At 34.4% G+C, this 25,917-nt stretch overlaps 1 protein-coding gene across 7 annotated transcripts in view; it reads left to right on the plus strand.

Annotated features, from left to right (window-relative positions):
* LOC127870864 (poly(A) polymerase type 3-like) overlaps window positions 1-24,487 on the plus strand; it is a 125,677-nt gene extending 101,190 nt beyond the window's left edge. For 4 of the 7 annotated variants that reach the window (XM_052413422.1, XM_052413421.1, XM_052413423.1 and 1 more), the window contains 9 exons: window positions 1,524-1,634; window positions 3,913-4,016; window positions 4,874-4,943; window positions 8,225-8,294; window positions 9,576-9,764; window positions 10,595-10,720; window positions 13,400-13,516; window positions 14,634-14,813; window positions 16,295-24,487. In XM_052413422.1, coding sequence (XP_052269382.1) covers window positions 1,524-1,634; window positions 3,913-4,016; window positions 4,874-4,943; window positions 8,225-8,294; window positions 9,576-9,764; window positions 10,595-10,720; window positions 13,400-13,516; window positions 14,634-14,813; window positions 16,295-16,423 — 1,096 coding nt within the window. In that variant the 3' untranslated portion in view covers window positions 16,424-24,487. Of the gene's footprint in view, window positions 1-1,523; window positions 1,635-3,912; window positions 4,017-4,873; window positions 4,944-8,224; window positions 8,295-9,575; window positions 9,765-10,594; window positions 10,721-13,399; window positions 13,517-14,633; window positions 14,814-15,649 lie in introns of all 7 variants that reach the window. The other 3 variants (XR_008044956.1, XM_052413425.1, XM_052413426.1) reach the window with 3 other exon arrangements.
* Window positions 24,488-25,917: the final 1,430 nt, after the last annotated feature.

Consider the following 25,917-nt stretch of genomic DNA (forward strand, 5'->3'; position numbering starts at 1 on the left):
AATGTACCGTAATTTATTGTTAGATTAAATGAGAATAAATAAAGTTGACAAATTTTGTATGGATCCAACGATGAACAGGGTTTGTAATTATATTTATCTACACATATTTTATCATGTGTTTCAAATAGGAAAGCTTTTGTTTGTTAGTATTTCAGTTCTTAGACAAGTGTGGCCTATATTTAAGACTTTAGAATTGTAATCTTACAGCAAACAACTAATAACTGATGTACAAAAGTATGTGTAGTTTACTTATATGATGAAGGCACATGTCTTGCTGCACTGGTGGTTAACAAGACTTCATTTTTAAATTGTTTGAAAACTGAACAATAAACTTCTCAATAGTGCATGTCATGACAATATGGTGGACTAGGTCTAAAATTAATAGAATATGAGCCACTTTTTGGATTTTCGTTTAGAAGAGATTTCCTTTAAATAAAAAATCTATAAAAGCAGAAATTGTTGTTCCTGATCAGCCTGTGCAAACTGAACTTTACGCACATGAATTAAGCCTCATTTTCCAAGAGAGTGGCTCAAAGAAATTTATTTCAACTTTTATATAACATATTAAACTGCGGTGTGAGTTTTTCACATTAAGGTAGCGCACCTCTAATGATTTCCCGCGATTTCTTCGAAGGTTGAAGAGCCTACTATTAGGTGCCGTAGCCTAGTGGTTAAGGCGATAGACTAGAAATCTTTTGGGATATTCCCGCGCAGGTTCGAATCCTGCCGACGACGTATACTTTTTTGCGACGCGTTTTATTTATTTTCTAACGTAATTTGATTTAATATGGCATATAAGCTATATTTATTGTTAAATATGTTGCAATTTTTATGCACATTCTTCAATTATTAAAATTAAAACAACGTTATGGCGAAATTGGGTGATTTACTGTTGAAAATACGAACCATGCATGTTGCATTTTTATTTTTATTTCAAAAAGTAAACGGTAAATCTGTCTAGTTCTTGGTATTTTTGCTGTATATAGTGTTTCTATAAAAACTAAGTTTAAAATATGACTTAAATGATACTATTTTGAATTTTATGACACTTTGTTTTTAACCGACCCAATTTTTACTTGGCTGAAATCACTTACATTTCATGGCGCTCTTCCATAGATAAAAATTTGTAAAAAATAAATGTCTGTAAAAGAATACTTATTTCATCTTGTTTAAACTTTAAACACCTTTACAGCATCTGTACACACCAACTGCATGCCCATATTTGGAAATTTGAATGAATTATGGAACTTTTATATACCCCAGGGGTGAAAATAAACTGGACAAAAGCCGAGCGTGGGGGTGGTTTTGAAAAAATCGGTATATTTTTTTAAAAAGCATGGAAAGCCTACCTACAAATTTGCATGTAGTTCAGTGAAATGATGCTGATTAGGAAAATAATTAATTAGATTATATTTGGATATGTGCCCATTAGAGGTGCGCTACCTTAAACAAAAAAATCCACCTTTTTATTTCAAGTTGTCCAAGCTTGAAGAAATAAAATGTTGATTGTGCACTCGTTGTAGGCATGGTTTTGTGGAATCAAAGATTCGAATACTTGTGGGAACACTGGAACGCAATCCCTTCATTAAGATAGCACACGTCACTCCAGAGTCATTTGGACCTTCAAATGAGTCGTAAGTACACTTTGTGGACACATTTTGACTTGATAGCAATATGCCAAAATTTGGAATCCTCAGCTGGTTTATCGCTGTTCAGTACAGTAAAACTGTACAGGTCAACTCAGTTAAATCAGACAGTCTATATATACAGATGATGACAAACTGGTTGCAAAAATAGTTTCTTATATCCATTAAATGGTAAATCATATCAAAAGATATAAAGCATACTTCCCCGCTGAATTTTTCTTTTATTGTTATTTATTTTATTTTTTTTAAGAAAATATGAGTTCTCTGTATGTTATCTTGTTAATGATATCATTCAGTAACCTTTCAGTTATATACAGGGCTCAGCCTTGGTTCAAACTTGATGGAGAAGTGACTTCTCTCTGAGCTGAAATTAGGGAGAAGTGAGGCCACTAGAAGCAGAAGTGATTTCTGTTCGGCGTTTAATAAAATCTTCGCTTGTTTAATACCCCTCATTACACCAAGCCTTAGTATCATCATAAATGACAAACAAATACTATTTTCAAATTCAATAAATCCTTACATATTAAGTCACATAAATCAATTCATACAAATAAAACTTGTGATTTCCATGAGCATCATAAAAATAAACAGTACTTTAATAATGCAATGACAATCCATACCCTATTTACATCATAATGTATCAATACATGATAATTAGTCAGTGATTTTTTTCACCCAATTGGGAACAGGTCCGGTACCAATGCCATTGGGAATTCTTCGCGTCATGAAATCACCAAATTGTGGTAAAAACGAGTCTTAACAAAACACAATCTTAATGCATGGGACCAAAGACCTATAGATTACATATAGTATATCTATTACTGTTTATCCGAATTGTATACATATCCGAAATATGTACACTTGAGAATGCCTTACCTGTTCATTTAATAATCCAAATTTTCCTTGTTGTTATCTGGTTTAACAAACCTTATTACACGTACATGTTTGTTAAATCAAGTTAAATCTTTCTCCATTATTGAATCACCATTAGTCTACTTGTAATTTGAATCGCCAGCTTTGAATTGAACGCGGTTTAATGTTACAATACATCTGCCATGTGCAATGTCAAAGGTCATAAGTCATGACGTAGCAATTTTATTCTACTCGGAAAATTTATATCTAATCAAGGAAATGTGTTTTCTCAATGTCTATTGTGTAGTATTAGGACTTGTCAGTATAAAAATGAACTGTGATTCCAGTTTATATAAGATGGGTGTTACTCGTAATTATCGGTGGATTAACAAACTGACAAAACTCGCTGGACTTTTACAGTAGTGGATCTACGTAATTAATAGAGCTTTGATCATTTTTGTTTTTCTTTAATAATTTTTCCGACTTTCTTTAACCGGCACGGTCTGCCAAAAACATGTAATTATCGAATGGTCAATCAATTATCACGTAGTCATTAGACAACTTACAGCACGCGCAAAGAGGTTGCGGGATATAAAATAAAGTCGTTTACGTATGGATACGGTAGATAAAATTATGGAAATTAGCACTACAGTTTGCACGGGTGGGTTGTTAGTTTTCGTTTATATGATTATGAATTAATGTCTGACAAAATAAATTGCACATCGACTGGATAATTAGTGTTTAAGAGTTTTGAAACACGAAACAACTAAACAGTAGAACATACTAGAATAAATCGTATTCTTATTTACTGTTGGGAATGTGTTGCGCGTGTAAACTTTTTTGAGCGTAAATACATGTCTATAACGACGTCATTTCAACGCTCAGGTAAACTATTGCATATGTATATACAATCCGCGCGTTCTCATTGGTAACTATCGATGTTAATGTACCGCTTAACTCCGCCTGCAAGGCGTGTACTAATTGGGCTTGCAGAACAGAGAACTATCCAAACTGTGGGCGAAATGACACTCGCTATGATCTTTTGATCTAAACCGTTATTGTTTGGAGTGAATGCCCATGTATGCTAGTTGCCTAGATAAGCTTTCACAGCAGTCGATCTTTTGCTGTGATAATAAACTGATAACATAACAAGCGTCATCGGTGACTTTATGACATGTGAAAATAGAGAATTTTTAGATGAAAAAGTTGAGAGAAAAAAAACGTCGATGTTGTAAAATAGAAGGCGAAGTCAACTTCTCCTTCATGTAATTTAAGGGCGACATTATTATGTCCCGGGCGAAGATGTCGCTCACGTCGCCCTCACGGCCGAGCCCTGTTATATAGATGTTTTTTGTACGGGTTTGTGGAGATTAAATAATTCCATGTTTTTTTTTCAATACTGTTTTCCTTGCAGGGATGGGCAGTTCATTTGCAAATGGTTCATTGGTCTGTCTTTCAACAAAATCGAAAATCAGAATGTAGATCTCACCTTTGACATTCAGACTTTCACCAACACAAGTGAGTATTACTGTACCAGGGATGGGTTGTATTGAAGTATTACTGTACCAGGGATGGGTGTATTGAAGTATTAATGTACCAGGGATAAGTGTATTGAAGTATTACTGTAAAGTAAAGTCTGAAAAGTTATCTGCAATGTTCTATGCTTTCAACCAATGAACTCAAATGGTGTTGCTTCTAATGAAACCATTTAAGCAAATAAAAAGTGTATTTTTGATATTTTTGTTTAACCATTAACATTTGTATGCCCCCAACAGGCGGCATATAGTTTTCGCACTGTCGGTCGGTCAGTCTGTCTGTCTGTCCGTCCGTCACACTTTTTATGTCCGCTCTCTAATTCAAGTAGTTCTCATCCGATCTTCACCAAAATTGGTCAGAAGTTGTATCTAGATAATGTCTCACCAAGTGCCAACATGGGTCATGCCGGGCCAAAAACTAGGTCACGGGGTCACTTAGTGCTTTTCAAACATTCAGCATGGTTTCCACTCTCCAATTCAAGTAGTTTTCATCCGATCTTCCCCAAGCTTTGTCAGAAGTTGTATCTAGATATTGTCTACGCCAATTTCGAACATGGGTCATGCTGGGCCAAAAACTAGGTCAAGGGGTCACTTAGTGCGTTTTAAACATTCAGCATGACAAAGTTACATTTGGGGGTATCCCTGTCGTGTGGACACATTTCTTGTTTAACATAATAAGTAGGTGCACAATGTATTTACATTATCTAGATAGATTTGTGAGGGTTTAATTCAATTTCCATATGAAATTTCTTGCCAATAGTTTATCATTTAGTTGTTAGTGCACTAAAAACTGAGTACATTTTGTCTTTACAAAGAAACTTATATCCGGTGTGTTTTCAGTTTACAAGCACGCTCTTCATATCAAGTTGTACAAGGAAGACATGACAGTAGAGATCCGCCATGTAAAAAGGTACAGTGCATTGTTGTCAATCATGCTTGTAAAACAAACGTTATACAACAGTCACTATGGTTGTGAGTTTGTGCATGCGTGCACAGGTGTGTGAGTAAGTCTGTCAACCATTACTTTGTCTGGACGTTAACTTCATCATTCATCATGCAAATGGAATGTAACACAATTGTTTACCATAAAAAGATTGTATGTAGTGTGAGAGACCCATGTCCCTTGCACAAAGGTCAAAGTAACATTTAGGATGAAATGAAAATTTGAGAGGTGTGCAGCTTGTAAAGACTTTCTTTATAATTCACACTTGTGAATGTGGGTGTGGTGATGTGATTAAAATCAAACAAACAAAGCAAGGACCCCTTTTATCAATGGATTGTTGTCTAAACTTAGTTTGTTATATCTGTGTACTTAATGTTGGTGATTGTATTTAACTATAAAGCCCAGTTTATGATAGCAGAAATGTGGATCTTTAAGTGAGGGTAATCTGAACATATTAGTATACTCACGGACTCTAGATGAGACGGATATGAAACTGGACCGTATCGGCAAATAGCTTGTCGATACTTTGTTACGTAACCAGTAGCTATCTATTAGCGTACATCGAAGCGCCGAGGTTAAACATTTTGATATACCCACTCACGTCTTTTATTAATTTGTACTTTTTGACAAATTATATATCATTCGAAAGCCTACGTTACGTAGTTTTCAGATATATAAATATATATTATGTATTTCTTCTGGTTTTGGCAGCCCAGCGAGTTTTAACTTTAACTTTTGCAAATATCACACCGTTTTAGAGTCTAGATTTACGCTTCTAACAATGACCTCTCTATTTTTGTATTAATTCCATGTGAAAGACAACTAAAATCAAAAACGATTATAACAAACATGTAATGGAGTAAAAACAATCTACCTTTGTCAAACTGAACGAGATCTGTTACTCTTTACCACTAGCAATAATGCCCTCCGATTCAGATGCAATCGATGAAATAAGCATGATGAAACAAATAGAATATTTACCATTCACTCTTTCGTATCCGTGCTTGCAAATCATATGACCCCGAAAACGAGACATTGTCTTGTAAGTTTTTGGGCACTCTGTACACTGGTACACTGATTCGATTGCTTTTGTCACTTTTACTTTCTTACACGGTTTAACATTCTCAGAATCATCACTGCTACATGTTTAATCACCTAACAATTCGTCTAAGTCGTCGTCATCCCAGTGAAAAAAATCCGATTTTGAATAGTTGGACATAGTGCACTGATTTTAAAATACGAAATGATCTGCGTAACGCCGTCCGTGATTTTCAAGAATCTCTTAATAAGTTTAATTAATTGATAATTTAAGGTACATCACCTTTCATATCATTATACATAATAACCTCTTTGAAAATAAACAACAGACAAATGTTTTTCACACCCATTTCAGGGGACAAAAATATTTATAAATGGCACTCGTCTTGCAGGACAAGTGCATTAAAATTTTCACTCGTCCTGCAAACACATGCACTTGTCCTTCAAATATGTGTGAAAGAAAGATTGCAAAGGACTGATATGACTAACAATGTTTCCTAAATCACTGCTAAAATGTTGCTTACTTAGTTATTCATGCCAGCAGATCACAGAAGAAATGTTAACTTACTTTATTTATGAGGAACACAAAATAAATAAATGGAGACAAATTTGTTTTTTCCTTTTTCTAATGCTTGCGTGCTTTCCATTTCGGATGGTTGAACATCGCTCCTGCCCCTTTTAAAGAACGCTCGTATGTCAGACATTTCTCAGATGAAATTCAGACTGGTTTAAAACCGTACTTCGCAGTAAAATAATTCTTTAAAAAAATCAATACTTACAGTGTATGAAGTCAGATGGTTCCCTGTCAACATGGACGCGCAAAGTTTACACCAAAAAGCCATTATTTACTCGGGACACAGTCTCGCATAACAACGCGCACCTGCTGTATGAAATTTACAATTACGATTTCCGGTTCATTCGCGTTCTACTTTCGGAATAGATATGCTTTAAGAAATGATTTTGAAAAAGAGTCTTACTGGTCAAATAATACTTATTTTAACATCAGGTTTTTTTTCACTCGTCCTGTAGGACGAGAGCTTTAGGGAAATTCACTCGTCCTTTCAAGATTTCACTCGTCAATACGAGCGGACGAGTGGAATTTTTGTCCCCTGCATTTTATTTGAAGTGTGCAAAGCCAAAAATATCAAGAGACCTCGCTATATACGAGGTCTCATAAAAATTATCACCCTTTCAGTGTTATAAACAAGAGCTGAAATCATTAATTTATTAAGCTTCATTAATAGTAAGATTTATTGATATGTTTTGTGAACAATATATTAGATAAAAAATATAATAATCCTGGCAACGGAAATTTACTGGTCGGTATCTAAACAAAATCATAATCGCCAAGACCATAGCATCAGTCCGGAGCGTTATGACTGCGAACTACTTTCGTACAAAGTCATTCCTTATTTACTTTCATTTTTAAACCCATTTTTTTCTATCGTATACAGAATTCTATTCTTCTAAGCAAGATGTAGTTTTAAAAACTAAACTCCTAATATAAACGTTACAAATCTGTATAAAGTACGACGATGTTTACCGTAAATATAGATTCTAAAACGGTATGATATTTGCAAAAGTTTAAGTTATAACTCGCCAGGCTGCCCAAATTAGAAGTAAAACTTCATATATATTATTATATCTGAAAACTACGAAATGTGGGCTTTCTAATGATATATAAATTGTCAAAATCGTCTGAGAAATAAAAGTAAAATTAGAAAAAAGACGTTAGTGGGTACATCAAAATGTATAACCTCGGCGCTTTGATGTACGCTAATCGATAGCTACTGGCTACGTAACAAAGTATCGACAAGGTTAAACGCGCGTGGGTAAAACATAAAATGTGTATTTCTCGTGTTTAACTCGCTATACATCCATTAATAACAACGGAAATATACTAAAAGTTATATTTTAATGAAAGAGGAATTAATAAGCAACAAGATAACGTATAAACCAATAAAATCGGATGATTAGTTTTTGCATAAATTTGAATTGACTACAGTAAGGGTCAAATACTCGTTTCAACTCCTGTCAATATATGCTCCGTGGTATACTGATACATAAAGAGTTGTCTTATTCAAGAAAATGTCATTGCATAGTTCTCTCCCTTGTTCAATCTTTTAGCAGAAAGTTCTAAGAAAATCTTAATCAGTGAAATATTCTGTGTTTTAAACAATTTTTAGAATGAATGATTTTTTGTTTTGCAGGAAAAGCCTGGGCATGTTTGTGCCATCAGAAGTACTTGCTAGGGGTGCCAAGCCTCGACCAAAGAAAATAGTAAGGGCCAATGTCTGTATTATGTACAATGCAAGATACTTAGGTATATACATAAAAAAAATATTATTAATGGTCCAATGCCTATATTATGTTTATTGCTAGATACTAAGGTATATACATACAAAAAATAGTAAGGTCCAATGCCTATATTTTGTTTATTGCCAGATACTTAGGTATATACATACAAAAAAAGGTAAGGTCCTATGCCTATATTATGTACATTGCCAGAAACTTAGGTATATACATACAGAAAATAGTAAGGTCCAATGCCTATATTATGTTCATTTCCAGATTCTTAGGTATATACGTATACACAAAATAGTATTAAAGGTCCCATGCCTATATAATGTACATTGCAAGAAACTTGGGTATATACATACAAAAAATATTAAGGTCCAATGCCTATATTACTTATTTTGCCAGATAATTAGGTACATGTATAAACATACAACAAATATTAAGGTCCAAAGCCTATATTATGTTCATTGCCAGATGCTTAGGTATATACATACAAAAATAGTAAGGTCAAAGGCCTATATTATGTTCATTGCCAGAAACTTAGGTATATACATACCTAAAATAGTAAGGTCCAATGCCTATATTATGTTCATTGCCAGATACTTTGGTATATACATGCAAAAAATAGTAAGGTCCAATGGCTATATTTTGTTTATTGCCAGTAAGGTCCAATGCCCATATTATGTTCATTGCCAGATACTTAGATAAATACATACATAAAATAGTAAGATAAAATGCATGCATTATTATTTTATGAACAGTTAAATACATACATATAAGTTGCGCTCCAGGAAAATATGGTTTAATGCATGGGCTTATTCCAGAAGCATCTTAAGTTAAATTTTATTCTGATCCTCAAATTGGGATATTTTCTTAAGTATTTCATTTCATATTGCAATAGATTGGCATCAAGATATACATTTAAATAGCATCATTATGCCAATGTTATTTTAGGAATACCAAAAAAAACATGTGTTTCCTTATTTAGTAAAGAAATACAAAACATTGTAATTTTTAACTTAAGTGAAATTATTTAAGAAATGACTTAAGATGTTTCTGGAATACCACCCCTGCTCAGGCTTATGAGATATTACACTTTTTGCCTAAGCGGGATTTTCTATAAAAAAAATTCCTTTCCCAAAAAAAATACTATAAAAGCACAACACATCATCCCTGATAAGCCTGTGCAGACTGGGACATTTTATGCATTTACATTAAGCGCTTTTTCCCAGACCTAGGATAATATGATTGTGTGGTTCACAGGTGCCTCACAGCAGCACGGGTAACCTGCAGCGACTGTCACAGGACCAGCCAAAGTCCCTGGTGCACAGTCAGTCCGACTCGAGCCTCGTGCCAGCCACCATAGAGGGTACTGCAGGGGCACCGTGTGCTGCGAGCAAACCTTTGAATGGGGAGATAACTGTGGAGGAACAGGAGCCTGTCACTTCAGAGGTAGGCACAGGATTTAGATTTTGCAGCCTTGCTGTTGTTGCTTAATGTTTGCTTTATAACTGTTGTTTTTACCATCTGGTGGGACTGATAATCTAGAAAAATGTTTAGCCACATGTATGCTCAGTGTTCCTTCTTTAATTGTGCATGACTCAAGAAAAACTGTGCTAGCATATTAATGTGCTTAAATTATCCATGCCAACAAAGAAATTCTGGTTTTTACTTAAAAATTTATATAATATTTAATAAAAACTGTGTTTAGTACGGCTTTGAGTTTATTTTTTAGGTTGTAAGGCCAACGGGAGCTTTGTCCGGACCCTTTACATTTTTCTGTTTGAAAAGAAAAATCACTTTTATTTGTAGAAATTGCAATCACAGCTTTAATGCAAATGATATTTGCTTGATGTTGTAGTTTTTCCCACGTTTTTTAGTAGTGTCATATAATACTGTTATTGTTGTATTTTGTGTCCCTAAATGTATGTATGTGTACTCAAGGTACATATGTATGTTTTATTAGAAATTTCAGAAACCAGTTACCATGTATATGTGATTCTGTTATTCCATTCAAAGGATGAGTTTGGAATATCTGATCAATTCTTTATCTTGTTTATTAAAGATTATTCCTTACAAATAAGAGAAATTAGCATAACACAAGAGTGGTGGATAAATAAAGAAATTCATTTTTTTAAACGCTTTTGGGTTTTTTTGCTAAATAATACTTAAATTAAACCAATCAGCAGGAGGTTGATTAAACAACTTTGGGATTCTCGTTGGGTTAGAATTGTAGACAATGCCACTTAGTATTTATCTCATTCCTGTATATTTTCATGCAGAAAAAAGAAAAAGATAAGAGAAATGAAGTGATTGTAATTGAGGACGATATGGAACCTGTGAAACGTCCATGTGACGATATTTCTGAAAATGGTCCTCCCACCAAAAAGCTTAAGCCTGCACCACAGGTAACATGCTTGATATCTTGGCATGCTACATGGGCCTTATCAGACATTGATATTATTAGGCAAAACATATGTAAGCCTCACTCCGGGAAAATGCGACTTAAAGCATGTTGGTAAATTGTCGTTCCAGATAAGCCTGTGCAGTCCTCAAAGGCTATCATAGACAAGACCGCTTTTGTGGTACATGTATTATTTGTTGAAAGGCAGTCTCTTCTTAGCAAAAATCCAGTCTAGACAAAAATTGTCGTCCATAATTATGGTGTGCAGACTTCTCAGGCTAATCTGGGACAATTCTTTCTGCAGGTGCATTAAGCCCTGTTTTACCAGAGTGAGACCCATATCTTTCATTTAAGGGCAGAAAGTGTCGACAGCAAATGTGTATAGAATGCTGTAAGCCATTCTTTTGCATTTCAAGATATACTATTATTTCCAGTGATTAAAAAATGTTCTCATTTTGTTATCCTTGGATCCTGGTTGCAAACCTGTTTTTTTAAGATGTAAAGAGCATTGTTATATCAATAGTTATGTTAACATGTTAGCTGTGCTTTAACATATACTATCTACAAATTTGTTGATAATCTGTAGCATTTGTTTTGCTTATAGTTTGTTAACATTGATATCAAGTGAAATTTTTATTTTCAAGTTGAACGCAACTAAAGAAAAACTTGGTGACAATTTCAATATAAATGGCATTCCTACCAAAAAGCGTAAAACGCCTGGACAGGTACTTGTAACTCACATGAAGTGTTGATAGTGGTTTGTAAAGGGTGTCTTCATCAATTGTTGTCCATATCAAGAGTTTGTTACTCTTTGACTGAACAAAAACTGTCTTTCAATTCTTGACTGAACTAAGGTTTCATCAGTCCTTGACTAAATCAAGGTTTCTTCAGTTCTTGCCTAATCAAGGTTTCTTCAGTCCTTGACTAAATAAAATAAAAACTTCATCAGTCTTTTACTTAATCAATATTTTTTTCTATTAGTTGATGACTTAGTCAGTGCAGTTTTAATAGTCCTTGACTAAACAAAAAAAATCAGTCATTTACTTAATCAGTTATGTCTTTTGTAGTCCTTGACTAAATCAGGAATCCTAATAGTTCTTAACTATATCAATATTTTCTTCATCATTGTTACTTTTTTTGTCTCTATTAATCCGTGTTTATACCAATGATAGCTTAGTAGTCCATGACTAAATCAAGTTCTCATTTTTAATTTTATTCAGTCCTTATTTAGTCCCTAATTAAATCAAGGTTGACTATATAGTTAAAAACATTTCTAATATCTGTCTGTATAAAACTGTGTCTGAAATTTTTATTTTTGTGTTTGTTACAAAATTTATAAGCATCTAATTAAGTTAAGCATGTTTTACACATCACAACAAATTTAACTCAAGTTTGAAATGCTTTATGTATTTTCATTTCATTTAGTACTTAATGCAGATCTGTAGTCTGTTATGTAAGCACAAGTGCATATGCGTACATAACGTTTCATGTACTTTGTGGTGACATATTTGCTGCGATGGTGAATGGCTTAAGATATGCAATATATTTCATTTAAATACATTTTAATCAGCAAAATATAGAGATAAAATATATTGTTTATAAGTACAATAATTCAGGACATTTAACGACCATTAAAATATGCATGTTATGATTTATGCTGTCACAGAAAATTATTATTATAGTCTAGTGCGCCATCTAGGGACAGCTGTTGTTATTGCGAACATGAGCATTTTTAAGCATTTTCAAGAATCTTGTTAATAAAGTAGTAATATTCATTTCTTTTTCCACAGGCAGACAATATTTCCTATTTGTTGTGTTTGGATTGAATGCCATATTGCCAAATCATTCATGTATATATTAAGTCTCCTCTACAAAAATACCAGTTATACTACTGACATGTAAGGGCTGTTCAATGTTATTTATTTAGCATCTGTTAATAGGAAGTCCATATAGATATTTATGTGTACAAATAGAAATTTCAGTGAATGAACTATATCACAATGTTATTTATTTATGGTTTTTTTCAACAGTATTCCATAATAGAATACCAATGTTGCATACCAAAGCATCATCCTTGACAAGTTATATCTGTAAATATGTCAAATGTATAGTTGATTAAATCAAGTATATTAAAGTGTAATTTAGGCAAGTTTTATTCAATAAACTATGCTTTTGAATGTTGTATGCATTCATATGTTTCACAATATTTTGACAACAATTTTCCTTTCTTAGCAAAAAGTCAAAATTTAAATAAAATAATGGTATCCGTAAATAAATAAACCTGGCTCTGGGAGAATAGGGCTTAATGCATGTACATGCAGTGTCATCCCATATTAGTCTGTGCAGTTCTTGCAGGCTAATCAGGGATGGCACTTTCCTCTTTTATGGTATTTGTCCTTTATAAGAAATGTCTTCTCAGAGAAAAAATCCAGTTTGGGTGGAAATTGTCATCCCAGATAAGCCTGTGTGGACTACATAGGCTAGTCTGGGACCACATTTTACATGCATGCATTAAAGCCAGTTTTTCCAGAAGGAAACTCATTTGTTTCAAAATATTTTGTTACCAATGTTCCTGTTTCGGGAAAAAAATCAATATTCAAATAAAATAAAAGTAAACATCACTGAATGTTCCCATCCAGTTTTGCGCCGGCTGGTGCTAATGTTGTTGCTGCTGTTGTTGCAGATGGACACACCCATGGATGAGAGCCTACAGAGCCCTAGTAGCGCCCGCAAGCGGGACAGCTCCCCACCCAGCTGTGACACCCCTGTGAAACGATGCAAGTCAGTCGAGGAAGCACAGGTCGGTCTAATCATCTTATATCCCAAAAATTTGCATTTCGAGGTATCACAGTGCAATATTTTCAAGTGCTTGGAGGTTGGATATGTATCAGCTAATTACCTTGTTAAATCATTATACATCAAGAACAATAATTTGTGAGGTCATTGAGTGGCAATACATTAAATTGGGTTGTTATTGGGCTATTTTTTTATGCCCCCAAAGGAGGGCGTATAGTGATCGCACTGTCTGTCTGTCTGTCCATCACACTTTTGCATTTAGGTTTCGAAAAATGCTCATAACTTTTATGTCGCTTCAGATGTAACCTTCATATTTGGTATGCATGTGTATATGGACAACGCCTTTCCATATGCACACATATTTTGACCCCTTTGACCTTGAACTTAGGTTTCGAAATCTGTGTTTAGGTTTGGAAAAAGCGTTTTTTCCGGAGCATATGTCTTCCGATGGAGACAGCTCTTGTTTAGTCATGCATTAAAATGGTTTGCACTGTCAGACTCTTCAGTGCGATTGTTTTGTTCAGTCATTTAGTGGTGTTTTTTTTTGTTGATCTATATAAGTGAAACTTTATGTGACTGATAAATTTCTATTAAACAATACTAAAACAACTGTAAAACTATTTATATTCATCAGCATCAAATGTAATGGTGTTTCAAAAAATGACTTTTGTAGACATGTCAATTTGTGCATTTCTGATTTGGAGAAAAATGATGGTTTTGCGTCAGTCATTTTTCAACGTGTTTGTGTAACATAAGAAATAAACAAAAAATTATTATTCACGAATAATAATGCTTTTGCAACGTAAGTTATACCACTACTATCACAATGAGCCCTTTCCATATGAACCTTGTTCTGAGAAAACTGGGCTTAAACTAGGCATGTGCGATGTCATCCCAGATTAGCCTGTGCAGTCCTCACTGGCTAATCAGGGACAACACTTCCTGCTTAAACTTGATTTTCGGTAAGGAAGGACTTCCTTGAAACTAAAAAAAACATAAAAGCGAAAAGTGTCGTCCCTGATAAGCCTGTGCAGACTGCACAGGCTAATCTGGGACGACACTTTACGCACATGCATTAAGCCCATTTTTCTCAGAATGCTGCTCATACCTTTCATACACAGGAGAGTGGTTCTCCCATGCACACTGAGCAGTCCTCCCACAGCCCCATGGTGAAACGGGACTCTGGGGATTGCGCAGCCCCTCGGCCCCTGGAAACCCTGGACGAGGCAAAGGAACCTATGCAGGTTGACAAGGGCTCCTGTATTCCTGTGCTGGCAGCGGGAAAGACAATTGAAAAAGTGGTATGGAACTTTTTACTTTGATTTGTGTATGTTATTTGATTAGCCTGGACTATGCTTATGAATTTCCTTTTGACCTATAGGTTAAACATTTAAATAATTAGCTAAATAACTTATATTTTGGCTCTAAAACCTGGAGACCCTGATCGTTTGAAGAACAATACAATGCAGACAAAGCATTTGATAATAATTATAATTATGTAAATGGGCCGACACTTAATAATGTGGTGAACATTCATGACGCTGTAGTCAGATTGTAATAATTAAGGCAAATTTAGACATGTAATAATTTAGACAAATTGTGGACAAATGCTTTTTGACATTGTTAGTGCGCTTGTTGCCTACTTATCTTTTCATTGTGCAATACCGTATTGGGAAATAATAAGTGGGTGTGTCTCAGCAATGTGTAAAAGAACAAATATTTAATCAAACTGGTTATAGATGACCCATCCATATCTTGTTATCCCCCGCCAAAGGAGGAGGGATATTGTTTTGGCGTTGTCCCGCCGGCCGGCCAGCACTTTTGTGTCCGGAGCCATATCTTGGAAGTGCTTTGGCCGATTTCATTGAAACTTGGTATGAGTATATATATATATATATGGATAAGACGATGATGCACGCCAAATGGCATTGTGCACCATCCGTTAATAACGGAGTTATGGCCCTTTGTATTTTGAAAAAATGCTTACATATGTGACAAAGCTCTAGTTTGGCGGGGGATATCAATTCAACGAATTTGCTTGTTCCAATAGTGATTCATAAATGATTAGGACTTAACCAAGTTACTTACGCCTAAGTCATATTTTATTTTTACCCAGAAAGCTGATTTTTGTTTTCAGGCATGACAGTTGGTGGTGAAGGAAACTAACTGCTAACATATTCAGGACCTCCCACCCCACATAACATGCAGCAGTTCTCACTGGCTTCATATGTCAAATAATTGTACAGAGTTGAGACTTGAGTGCAGATGTGCACATTATTTTTTTGTAATTTTCATGTTTCTCAATTGCACGATCAGTATAAAGTGCATGTAAATACATGTAATTCCTCTTTAAAAAGTTCATGAATTCATCCCACAGCAGTATGCTGATCATTAGTTCATTGCATCAAAATGATTTCATGCCACTGTTATCACGTTTGCTTTTTCACTTCTTTATTAAAAAGCAACCTGAGTGGGTACAATGAAAGTTTGTGTTCCATTGACTTGACTCAAAGCTCTGTTCACTTCTGTCACTAGGCCCAGCTTACACTTGTGTTACTCATTTTCAGCCTACGGGCAACTACAGGCTAACAAAATAAGTTGAGTAATCCCTCATATGCACGTTGTTTCACCTTGAATTGTTAACAGATTTTAAATTAAAGAGTGAATCATTGCTACAAGCGGTCTGTCATGTTCAGTCCAGCAGCGCTGCATATTGTTAATGTTATTTGACTGGTGGGCTCATGAAAGCCATTGAAGTCACTAGAGTTTGCTCTTTACCCAGCGCGGGCACCGCCTGCCCAGCAAGGAGGTACCAGATCTGCTGAGCCCGCTGGCGACCAATGGCGCTCCAGTCAGTGGAAGCTCCACCAATCTGCCAAAACACAGCATCAAGCTCTCCCTCAGGAGGTGATGGGATCACTACCAGAGTTGTGGCCCTAGTGGAAGAGATTGTACGATAAGATTATGGGCCTTGCAGCAGAGATTGTTGCAACAGATTTCCAGCCCTGTGAATGGGTTTGTTCCCTCAAAGAATTCATGGTTACTCTAGTGGAGTGTTTTGTACTTCTTGGGTTCCGAACGCTATAGTATAGATTGCACACCTCTTTCTTACCTCCCCTTGCATAGTGAAGAGATTGCCGGCATATGTAGTCTGGATCCATATATATGTCAATTTTCAAGCTCAATTTTAGTCAGCCAATGGAACTTAAAGCATAAATGCAACATATTTAGCAAGCATTCTGCTTTGTTTATAAGTTTAGATGCTTATTTTGATAGATTGAAGTCTTTTATTGTTGGGGAAGACTTGAACACTGCATCATGGTCCCTGAACTACTTTCCAGTAAGGTCCTGTCAAGCTTAAACTTGGAGGATTTTATCCTTGGGTGCCCTGTGAAAATTCTATTATGGTAGTATCATATCTGTGTGGTTGCTCTGAACTTAAAATGGCCTGTAAAGCAAACACCATGGCATTATTCTTGCTACTGTTTAATGATTTTCATAACATTTAAATCACGCTGGGGCCAGGCTAGCTTAGTTGATAGACCACAAAATTGTTTATTTTGTCATCATGAGTTTGAATCCAAGAAATAGTTGATTTAAATATTGTGCCCTAGACTTGTAAAAAAAACAAACTGAAATGGGGCTATATGTTGTTTATACAAGATATTTAATGTCTCAACATGCAGTTTTTAGTACATTCTGCAAATAAATGTGTTCATTTGACTTTAGGCACAAACTTGTTCAGGGAGTACATTTTTCATAGTACTGGAACAACATTCAAACCCATATGCATTGTTTCTTATGAAAGGAAGTTGAGCATGTGCAATTGTTATTATCTTGTGTAAAAAAGTACGCCCCTTTCACAAAATAGAATTTCTATAACATAATTCTTCTTGCTACATTTTATAACATGGGAGATGGGACAGGTAAGGTGGGATATTCCTCACTAGTGATACACGCTCTAGTTTAAACCAGACATCAACAGGTAGTTCTTTTTATCACATAATAAAGTTCACAGTTTGTATGCAACTGCTGATTTACTTGTATTAAGTTAAAGGTACATAGTTGATCTTTGCTAGCTGTATTGCTATATATATATATGTATGTATGTAAAAGGCTTAGAATAAACAAAAGCCTTTTTTACTGCCAATATTTTTGGCATAATACAATATTTGTTGATGTATACAGGAACAATCTTGAGGGAGTTCCTTCATGGTGTTTGTATTTTTTTCACATTTTGTTTCCTTAAGATAAGAGTATAATAAACTTTGCGGTATGTAATGGTTAGTGTATAGTTTATGTTGGTTAGGAATTATTAAATGTAAATTGATTTAAAAGTATGAAGAACTCTTTATTTAACTTCATGTCCTGTAAATAATGATATATAAATGTATATTTGTAAAATTGATCTGTTCTTTCGAATTTGGCTGAAGTGTTCTGCTTTCTCTCGATACTGTGAATGGTTTTGTTTGTGTTAGCTGTATTTAAGTTGCTTAAAAGATAATATTCTATTTTGAGATATTGTATTAATGTAAATAAACTTGACTGTAATGAATGAAACAAAAAAAAATCAAGGTTATTTACATACATAGCCATCAAAATCTAAAATTATATTTTAAGTATAACCACAAAATTAATTCTGCAGATTGTGCAAATTGTTCAAGAACCTTTTGTGCATTGTTTCTTTGGTAGATGAACAACAATATACAGTTGCAGTGTATTTTAGTATCATTCTGGTAAAGGAATTTTAATGCATGTGTGTAAAGGATTTCCCAGATAAGCCTGCGCAGGCTGGACAGGCTAATCAGGGACAGCACTGCCTGCTGGTATGACATTTTTCATTTAAACTTACATAAATACTCAAAATAAAGGAACATTTTGCCAAATGTTTCGTAAAATAAGGTTAACCCATCAAAATAGTTTCTTATAGCAATAGCCCTTTGACACTAGATGTGGTATGGAACATACATTTAACAAGATACAAAATGCTTGTTTTTATTTTTTGTGCGAAAATATATTCCATGTTAATTTCCCACCACAATATCTGAACATTTACGAGCAATCACGAGACTGGCTTTGGGCAGCGTTGGAAGAACAATGTTTTCATGAGAACAACGTCGTGCTTCCAAAGCTGCCCGAAGCCTATCTCACGTTCGCTTGTAAATGTTCGGATATCATTGCCGGAAATTCACATGGAATTTATTGGGACACACAAAAAAAACGAGCTTTTGTATCGCGTTAAATCTATGTAACCAGACTACATCTAGCGTCAAAACTTTTGGATATTGCTATAAGGAGCATTGACTTGTATGTGTAAATTATTTTTCGAAATATTGTAAGAAATCTTCGTTGATTTTAAGTGTTTATAGGGCTTTTAAAGGAATCTCTTCTTAATGAAAATATACTCTAGGCTAAACTCAGACAACACTATGCACAGATTTATAGCCCCATTTTGTCAGAGAGAGGCCCATAAGTTTTTTTTCTCTCAAAAACATGTGAGAATGTTTGAATGAAAGGTTCGCAGTATATTTATTACTGTACAATTTAGCTTTGAATTGAAGGCATTTTCTTTTCTTGAGTGGGTTTTTAGTGCCAATGATGTATAGAGAATATTTGGTCATTTTAGTAATACAACGTAAATGTTCCTTTGATTTTGTCATGTTTGGTGATTTTTAAGGGATATAAAGTACTAACTATGTATTTAATTGTTCAGTTACTGGACTGATTCTACTTATTCAATGCTACAGGATCCTAACTTTAATGTTTGTAAATGGTACATGAACCTGTTTGTATGACGTGAACAATAACTAGTAACTTTGTGTTCCATATATATATATATATATTTGAATTTATTTTGTGTGTGTTTTTTTTTATTAAGATAAATGTTTTTGAGAATGTGAACTTCAGATATGTTTTTGACTGAACAAACATGGGGCAGTTTTTGTTACGCCTTCGTTCTGAAAGCTTCATATAGCAGTAACACCGGTTGAGTGTATATGTGCATGCTTGCGTCAGAGCTTGTCTGGACTGGAACACTGTCATTCATCAGGTAATTTATCATCTTACCAAAAAAAGGTCAAATTCTGACTAAAAACAGTACTTAATCATGCAATTTTAAGGTAACATACCACAATTGACCTCTGGCTTCATGAGGAAACGGCATGTCAGCTCTAATCACCTATAATTCTATTATCACCCCTACATGTACCTCTAATGTTACCAAAATTCTGCCCTGTTGCACTTATTTAATTAAACCTGGATCATACATTTCTACAACTGAAATAATTTCATGAAACCTGGCAGACAAATGCCTGAAGGCCATTGACCATTACATTTGTGTTATTGGATAAAATAACTAAGTATATTGATGATTGACATTTGCTTCACCCTACAGCTTAAAGTGAAACATATGTAAAAGTAATTTATACTATACAGCATGGTATGATACAAGCATGTGCTACTATTTGTTCAAACATTGCATATCCGTATTCCATCATCAATGCAATTTTTAGCGTCTCTAAATTTTTAACATGCCTCTATTTTCGGACACCTGCATTAACAAAAATATAGTTATTAAGGTACATGTAATTACTGGTAATACTAATACAGTAGATTGCCGATTTTGTTCTCATCATTTAGTGTTTTATGTACAAAGGCAGGTTACAATGTACATCATGACAATGTCAAGTCTGTAAATACTGTCAATATGCTATTATTACTTGTACAGGGTGCACACATCATCACTTAAACAAACTGTTGTGTACATATGATATAATATTGCTTCTTTTTTACAATGCTTCTAACGTGTTTCACTTTTTGTAAAAGTGCTAAAATTTATGAGTTGTAAAAAATTGATTGTTTTTTTTAATGATAGAAAAAGTACCTTTGATGGACAATGTTAGTGTGAAATACAGATGTATGTTAGTAGAAAATCTATACCAAGTTTTGTTTATCCCATCAATTTTGCATTATTCTTTTTTTTTAAATGTAAATTGGTGGGAAAAAAATCAAATAAATAACAATTTTAAAATCAACAAAATGATGTCACTGTTCTGTGCATGTTTGCTGTATTGAACAATGTTGAATACTGCAAAAAATTGTAGATGGGGTGTAATTTCGTAAATGGGTATAGTTTGAGAGAATAAAATCCTTATATAATGCTTTTTGGTATATTATATTAAGTCAAATGTTGATTTTCAGTAATCTTTTCCTTTTTCAATGTGTCTTCTTTAATCTAAAACAATTTTTCAGCGATTTCAACAATTGATGGTGAAGAATTTAATGTAATACAAAAATCTGTGAACAATACCTTCAACAATATTATTATTGTGTCCATGTTGTTCTGTTTATACTTGAAATACATACATTGATAAGAGAGATATAGAAGAATGCATATCCATTTAAAGTCTCGTAAAAGTTTAGAGGGCGAAAATAGCCTATATAACCAACATTCGGCTTACCTATTAAAATCAAGCATCTCTCCCAAATGAAACTTTACTCTTTTAGCTCACCTGAGCACAACATCTAGAGGTCACATTTATTGAAATTTGGTCAGAAGATTGGTCTCAATGATATCTTGGATTAGTTTGAAAATAATTATGTTTGCTTGAAAAACATGGCTTCCAAGGGGCGGGGCAATTTTCCGTATATGGCTATAGTAAAATCTTGTAAACACTCTAGAGGCCACATTTACTGTCCGATTTTCATGAAACTTGGTCAGAAGATTCATCCTGATAATATCTTGGACGAGTTCAAAAATGATGCCGGTTGGTTGAAAAACATGGCTGCCAGGCGGGGCGGGGCATTTTTCCTTATATGGCTATAGTAAAACCTTGTTTACACTCTAGAGGCCACATTTATTTTCCAATCTTCATGAAACTTGGTCAGAAGATTTGTCCCAATAATATCTTGTTATCTCAGGTGAGAGACTTTGGGCCTTTCAGGCCCTCTTGTTTATGTTTTGTTTTAACTTCCTGGAAAAAAGGACATCACAAGCATTATGTTTGAATTTACAAGTCGAGTTATGGTTATCAATTACTAGTACTAGTAAACAGTGCAATTTCGCAGTTGTCTTATAAACCTATACTGAAAAATATTGGTAAAAATATTGGTACACCAAAGAGAGAAATTATAAATAATTATCAACAAAATATTTGTTTCCATATGAGCTGACTTATAAGTGAGAAGAAACTGCTGCCATGAAATTAAGTTTATAAAATGTTTGACGGATGTTGTGTGGAAAGTCAAATGCTGTACAAAATGCTGCAGTGATGGTCCTCAAAATGACCCGTCCATCTTACCTTGAAGAGAAGAAGAACTTTTTATAAAAAGTCCCTCAAATATATATACAAAGACAGTGTTTATAAACAGTTTGAACTTCAACACAGAATTATTTTGTTTAATGTGTCCATTAAAATAAAATGCTTTTTGTCAGTATGGAAGTATAAGAGAGTTGCATTATCTTAAATTAATCATATTGCTTTGTGAAACTTTTTGTGTTTTATTACTTTTTATGTTAATTCAATAATAACAAATGTGCACAAATATAAATGTACATTATTTGATTTATTTAGTTATCTGTGTGAATTTGTACACATTTTTATGCCCCTGGTAGGGTGGCATATAGCAGTTGCACTGTCCATCTGTCTGGCATTACATTTTCCGGACTTTTTTCATAAATGCTTTGAGATATTCACCTAATATTTGTTGTGTTAGTCTACCTACATGACTTACAGATGAATTGAGAGTTTCATTCCGGTTTCATTCCGGTCCATTGAGTTATGGTTATTGGACTTAGGCATTTCTCTATTATAAATGTTTTCCTGAGATTTTTTTTTACAAAAGTCTTTCAGATATTTAGCTGATTTTTGGTAAATCTACCGACTTGACCTTCAGATGAAGTGTTAGTTTCGTTCTGGTCCATTGATTTTTGGCGATGTTATGGGCCTTTGACTTGGAAATTAATTTTCTCTATAATAACCGTTTTCCGGATGTTTTTTTATGAAACGCTTTATGATATTCACTGATATTTTGTTTGTGAGTGTACCTACATAACTTTAAGATCAAGTCGGACTTTCATTTCGTTCCATTGATATTTGACTAAATCAGCGGCCTTGGGCTTTTCTTAAAAATAACACTTCAGGAGTTTTTTCCAAAACGCTTTCAGATACTGTCCAAGGCCCTAAACTTTGTCATATATCAATGGCCCATAACTTTGTAGTGATTTTAAGCTCATCTGCCACAGAGTGACATAGTGAGCTTATGTGACTGTGTGATGTCCGTTGTGCGTCCGTCCGTCTGTCAACAATTTGTTTGTGTAGACAGTAGAGGTCACAGTTTTCATCCAATCTTTATGAAATTTGGTCAGAATGTATATCTTGATGAAATCTGGGTTGGGATTGTTTTTGGGTCATCTGGGGTCAAAAACTAGGTCACTAGGTCAAATAATAGAAAAACCTTGTGTAGACAATAGAGGTCACAGTTTTCATCCAAGCTTTATGAAATTTGGTCAGAATGTTTATCTTGATGAAATCTGGGTTGGGATTGTATTTTGGGTCATCTGGGGTCAAAAACTAGGTCTCTAGGTCAAATTATAGAAAAACTTTGTGTAGACAATAGAGGTCACAGTTTTTATCCAATCTTTATGAAATTTGGTCAGAATGTTTATCTTGATGAAATCTGGGTTGGGATTGTATTTGGGTCATCTGGGGTCAAAAACTAGGTCACTAGGTCAAATAATAGACAAACCTTGTGTAGACAATAGAGGTCACAGTTTTCATCCAATCTTTATGAAATTTGGTCAGAATGTTTATCTTTATGAAATCTGGGTTCGGATTGTATTTGGGTCATCTGGGGTCAAAAACTAGGTCACTAGGTCAAATAATAGACAAACCTTGTGTAGACAATAGAGGTCACAGTTTTCATCCAATCTTTATGAAATTTGGTCAGAATGTTTATCTTTATGAAATCTGGGTTCGGATTGTATTTGGGTCATCTGAGTTCAAAAACAAGGTCACTATATCAAATCATAGAAAAAAATTGTGTAGACAATAGAGGTCATCTGATCTTAATGAAATATGGTCAGAATGTTTATCTTGATAATATCTGATTTTAAATCGTATATGGGTCATCTGGGTTCAAAAATTAGGTCACTTGGCCAATTCTAGTAAAACCTTGTGTAGATGAAAGAGGTCACAGTTTTCATCACATCTTAATGAAATTTTGTCAGAATGTATTAATTGATGAAATCTGGCTTGGGTCTGATAGAATTTAAGTTGATGTAGCAAGGTTAGTCAGGTGAGTGATTCAGGGCTATCATGGCCCTCGTGTTTTCAAATGGGATATAGCTGCTGTGTGGCTTGAAAGTGCAGTAGGGGGTACTGTGTTTCACAAACACAGCTCTTGTTTGCATATACATGTGTCATATGATTCATTTGATGTCTCTAAGGAGGATTTTTTATGGAAATTTCATAGGATGTAGGTATCTTCACTTCTATCCTTGTACATTTGGTGTATCTAAACAGTATTGTCACTGACAAAATGCTGCTATGTGTAGACAACTAGATATCTTATAATTGTGTGTTTGTACTCAAACTTGGTCATGGACATTTTCATTTGATTCTCATAATTCACACACAAATCAGGAATAGTCTCACAGCATGCTACCCTCCATCCCATTGTATGTGCTTACACTGATTGGCCTGTAATATTAAATAACATTGGATTTATATAGTCATTGTTTTTTATGTTGGACATTGTATGTAACTATTGACGATTCAATCCTTCCCCCCCCCCCTTCTCCTCGTGACATACAGTTTATCACCATAACATGCATAATTCATAGATAGTTGTGAGCTTCTTTTCTTGTAAGGTATACATTGTTGTGTGAGTACTTTAAAATGATTGTTGTTCATTATTACAATTAAACATTGTTATTTTATTCTATTTTGAACATAATAAAATTTTGAATTTAAAATGTACTGTTTATGTTTTTACTGCTTTATATTTTTAACGTACTTACTGAAAGCCTTGCATTGCATGTGCATGGAAGTACATCCTTTTGAGTGATTCATTAATAAAAGAGCCAATGTAACTTCCGAGGTGGTGCTCAGGCCCGGGTGTTTTGAAATTTCATAGATAATTTTACAGGGTGATTAGCCTTTATATGTTTTTCAGCATATATTGCATTATTTTAAAAATCATGCAATCTAGTACAATTTAGCGAAGATAAATTCATCCAAAAATATACAGAAACATAAATTTGCAACCCATTTAAAAACGTAAGAAGCTTTATCAGTTACGGCATGGTGGAGTTTTAAAAAGCATTTCGATGAGTTTTTCCTGTTTGACAAGCAAATTTTCATCCAATTTAATCACTAACGACACCAAACGATTGCGTACAACATATATTAGATGCTGCATGCACAAAAATATTGGCTTTTTCCCGACGTAATAGATAATTTTGCATTTTTCCAAAAGAGATGGAGCCAATGCTAAGGAGTTGGCGCTAATGAAAGGATGTATCAATTAACAGTCGTATTTCAATGACATCACATGGCGTACATATGATAGAATGATAATGTTATTTGTTATCTTTACTTTATTTTTCAGCGTTCACACGAAAGCCCAAATCTTTACAGACCATAAACACATTCTATAATTAATAGGATGTAGTTGTTAATCATCATGAAAGTTGGTAAAAACATTGGTTTTATTGATATCTCGGACAAGTTCGAAAATGGTCCAGATCGGTGAAAAAACATGGCCGCCAGTGGGCGGGGCATTTTTCTCTATATGTACATAGTGAAAACATGTTAACACTCTAGAAGTCACATTTTTGGCCCGATTTTAATGAAATTTTGTCAAAAGGTTTGCCTCAATGATATGTTGGTTGAGTTGAAAAGTGGTTCCGGTCTGTTGAAAAACATGGCCGCCAGTGGGCGGGGCAGTTTTCCTTATTTGGCTATAGAGAAACCTTGTAAACACTCTAGAAGTCACAATTTTTGCCCAATCATCATGAAAGTTGGTCAAAACATTGGTTTTATTGATATCTCGGACGAGATTGAAAATGGTCCAGATCGGTGAAAAAACATGGTCGTCAGTGGGCGGGGCATTTTTCTCTATATGTATATAGTGAAAACATGTGAACACTCTAGAAGTCACATTTTTGTCCCAATTTTCATGAAATTTGGAAAAGAACATTTGTTTCCTTGATAAGAGAGTTGAGTTCGAAAATGGTTCCGGTCAGTTGAATAACATGGCTGCTGGAGGGGAGGGGGCAGTTTTCTTATATTTATATAGTAAAAAAAGCTTGTGAACACTCTAGAAGTCACATTATGTGCCCAATCATCATGAAACTTGGTGAAAAGATTGGTTTTATATATATCTCAGATGAGTTGGCAAATG

This window comes from Dreissena polymorpha, chromosome 3 (assembly GCF_020536995.1).
Source record: "Dreissena polymorpha isolate Duluth1 chromosome 3, UMN_Dpol_1.0, whole genome shotgun sequence".
NCBI lineage: Eukaryota > Metazoa > Mollusca > Bivalvia > Myida > Dreissenidae > Dreissena > Dreissena polymorpha.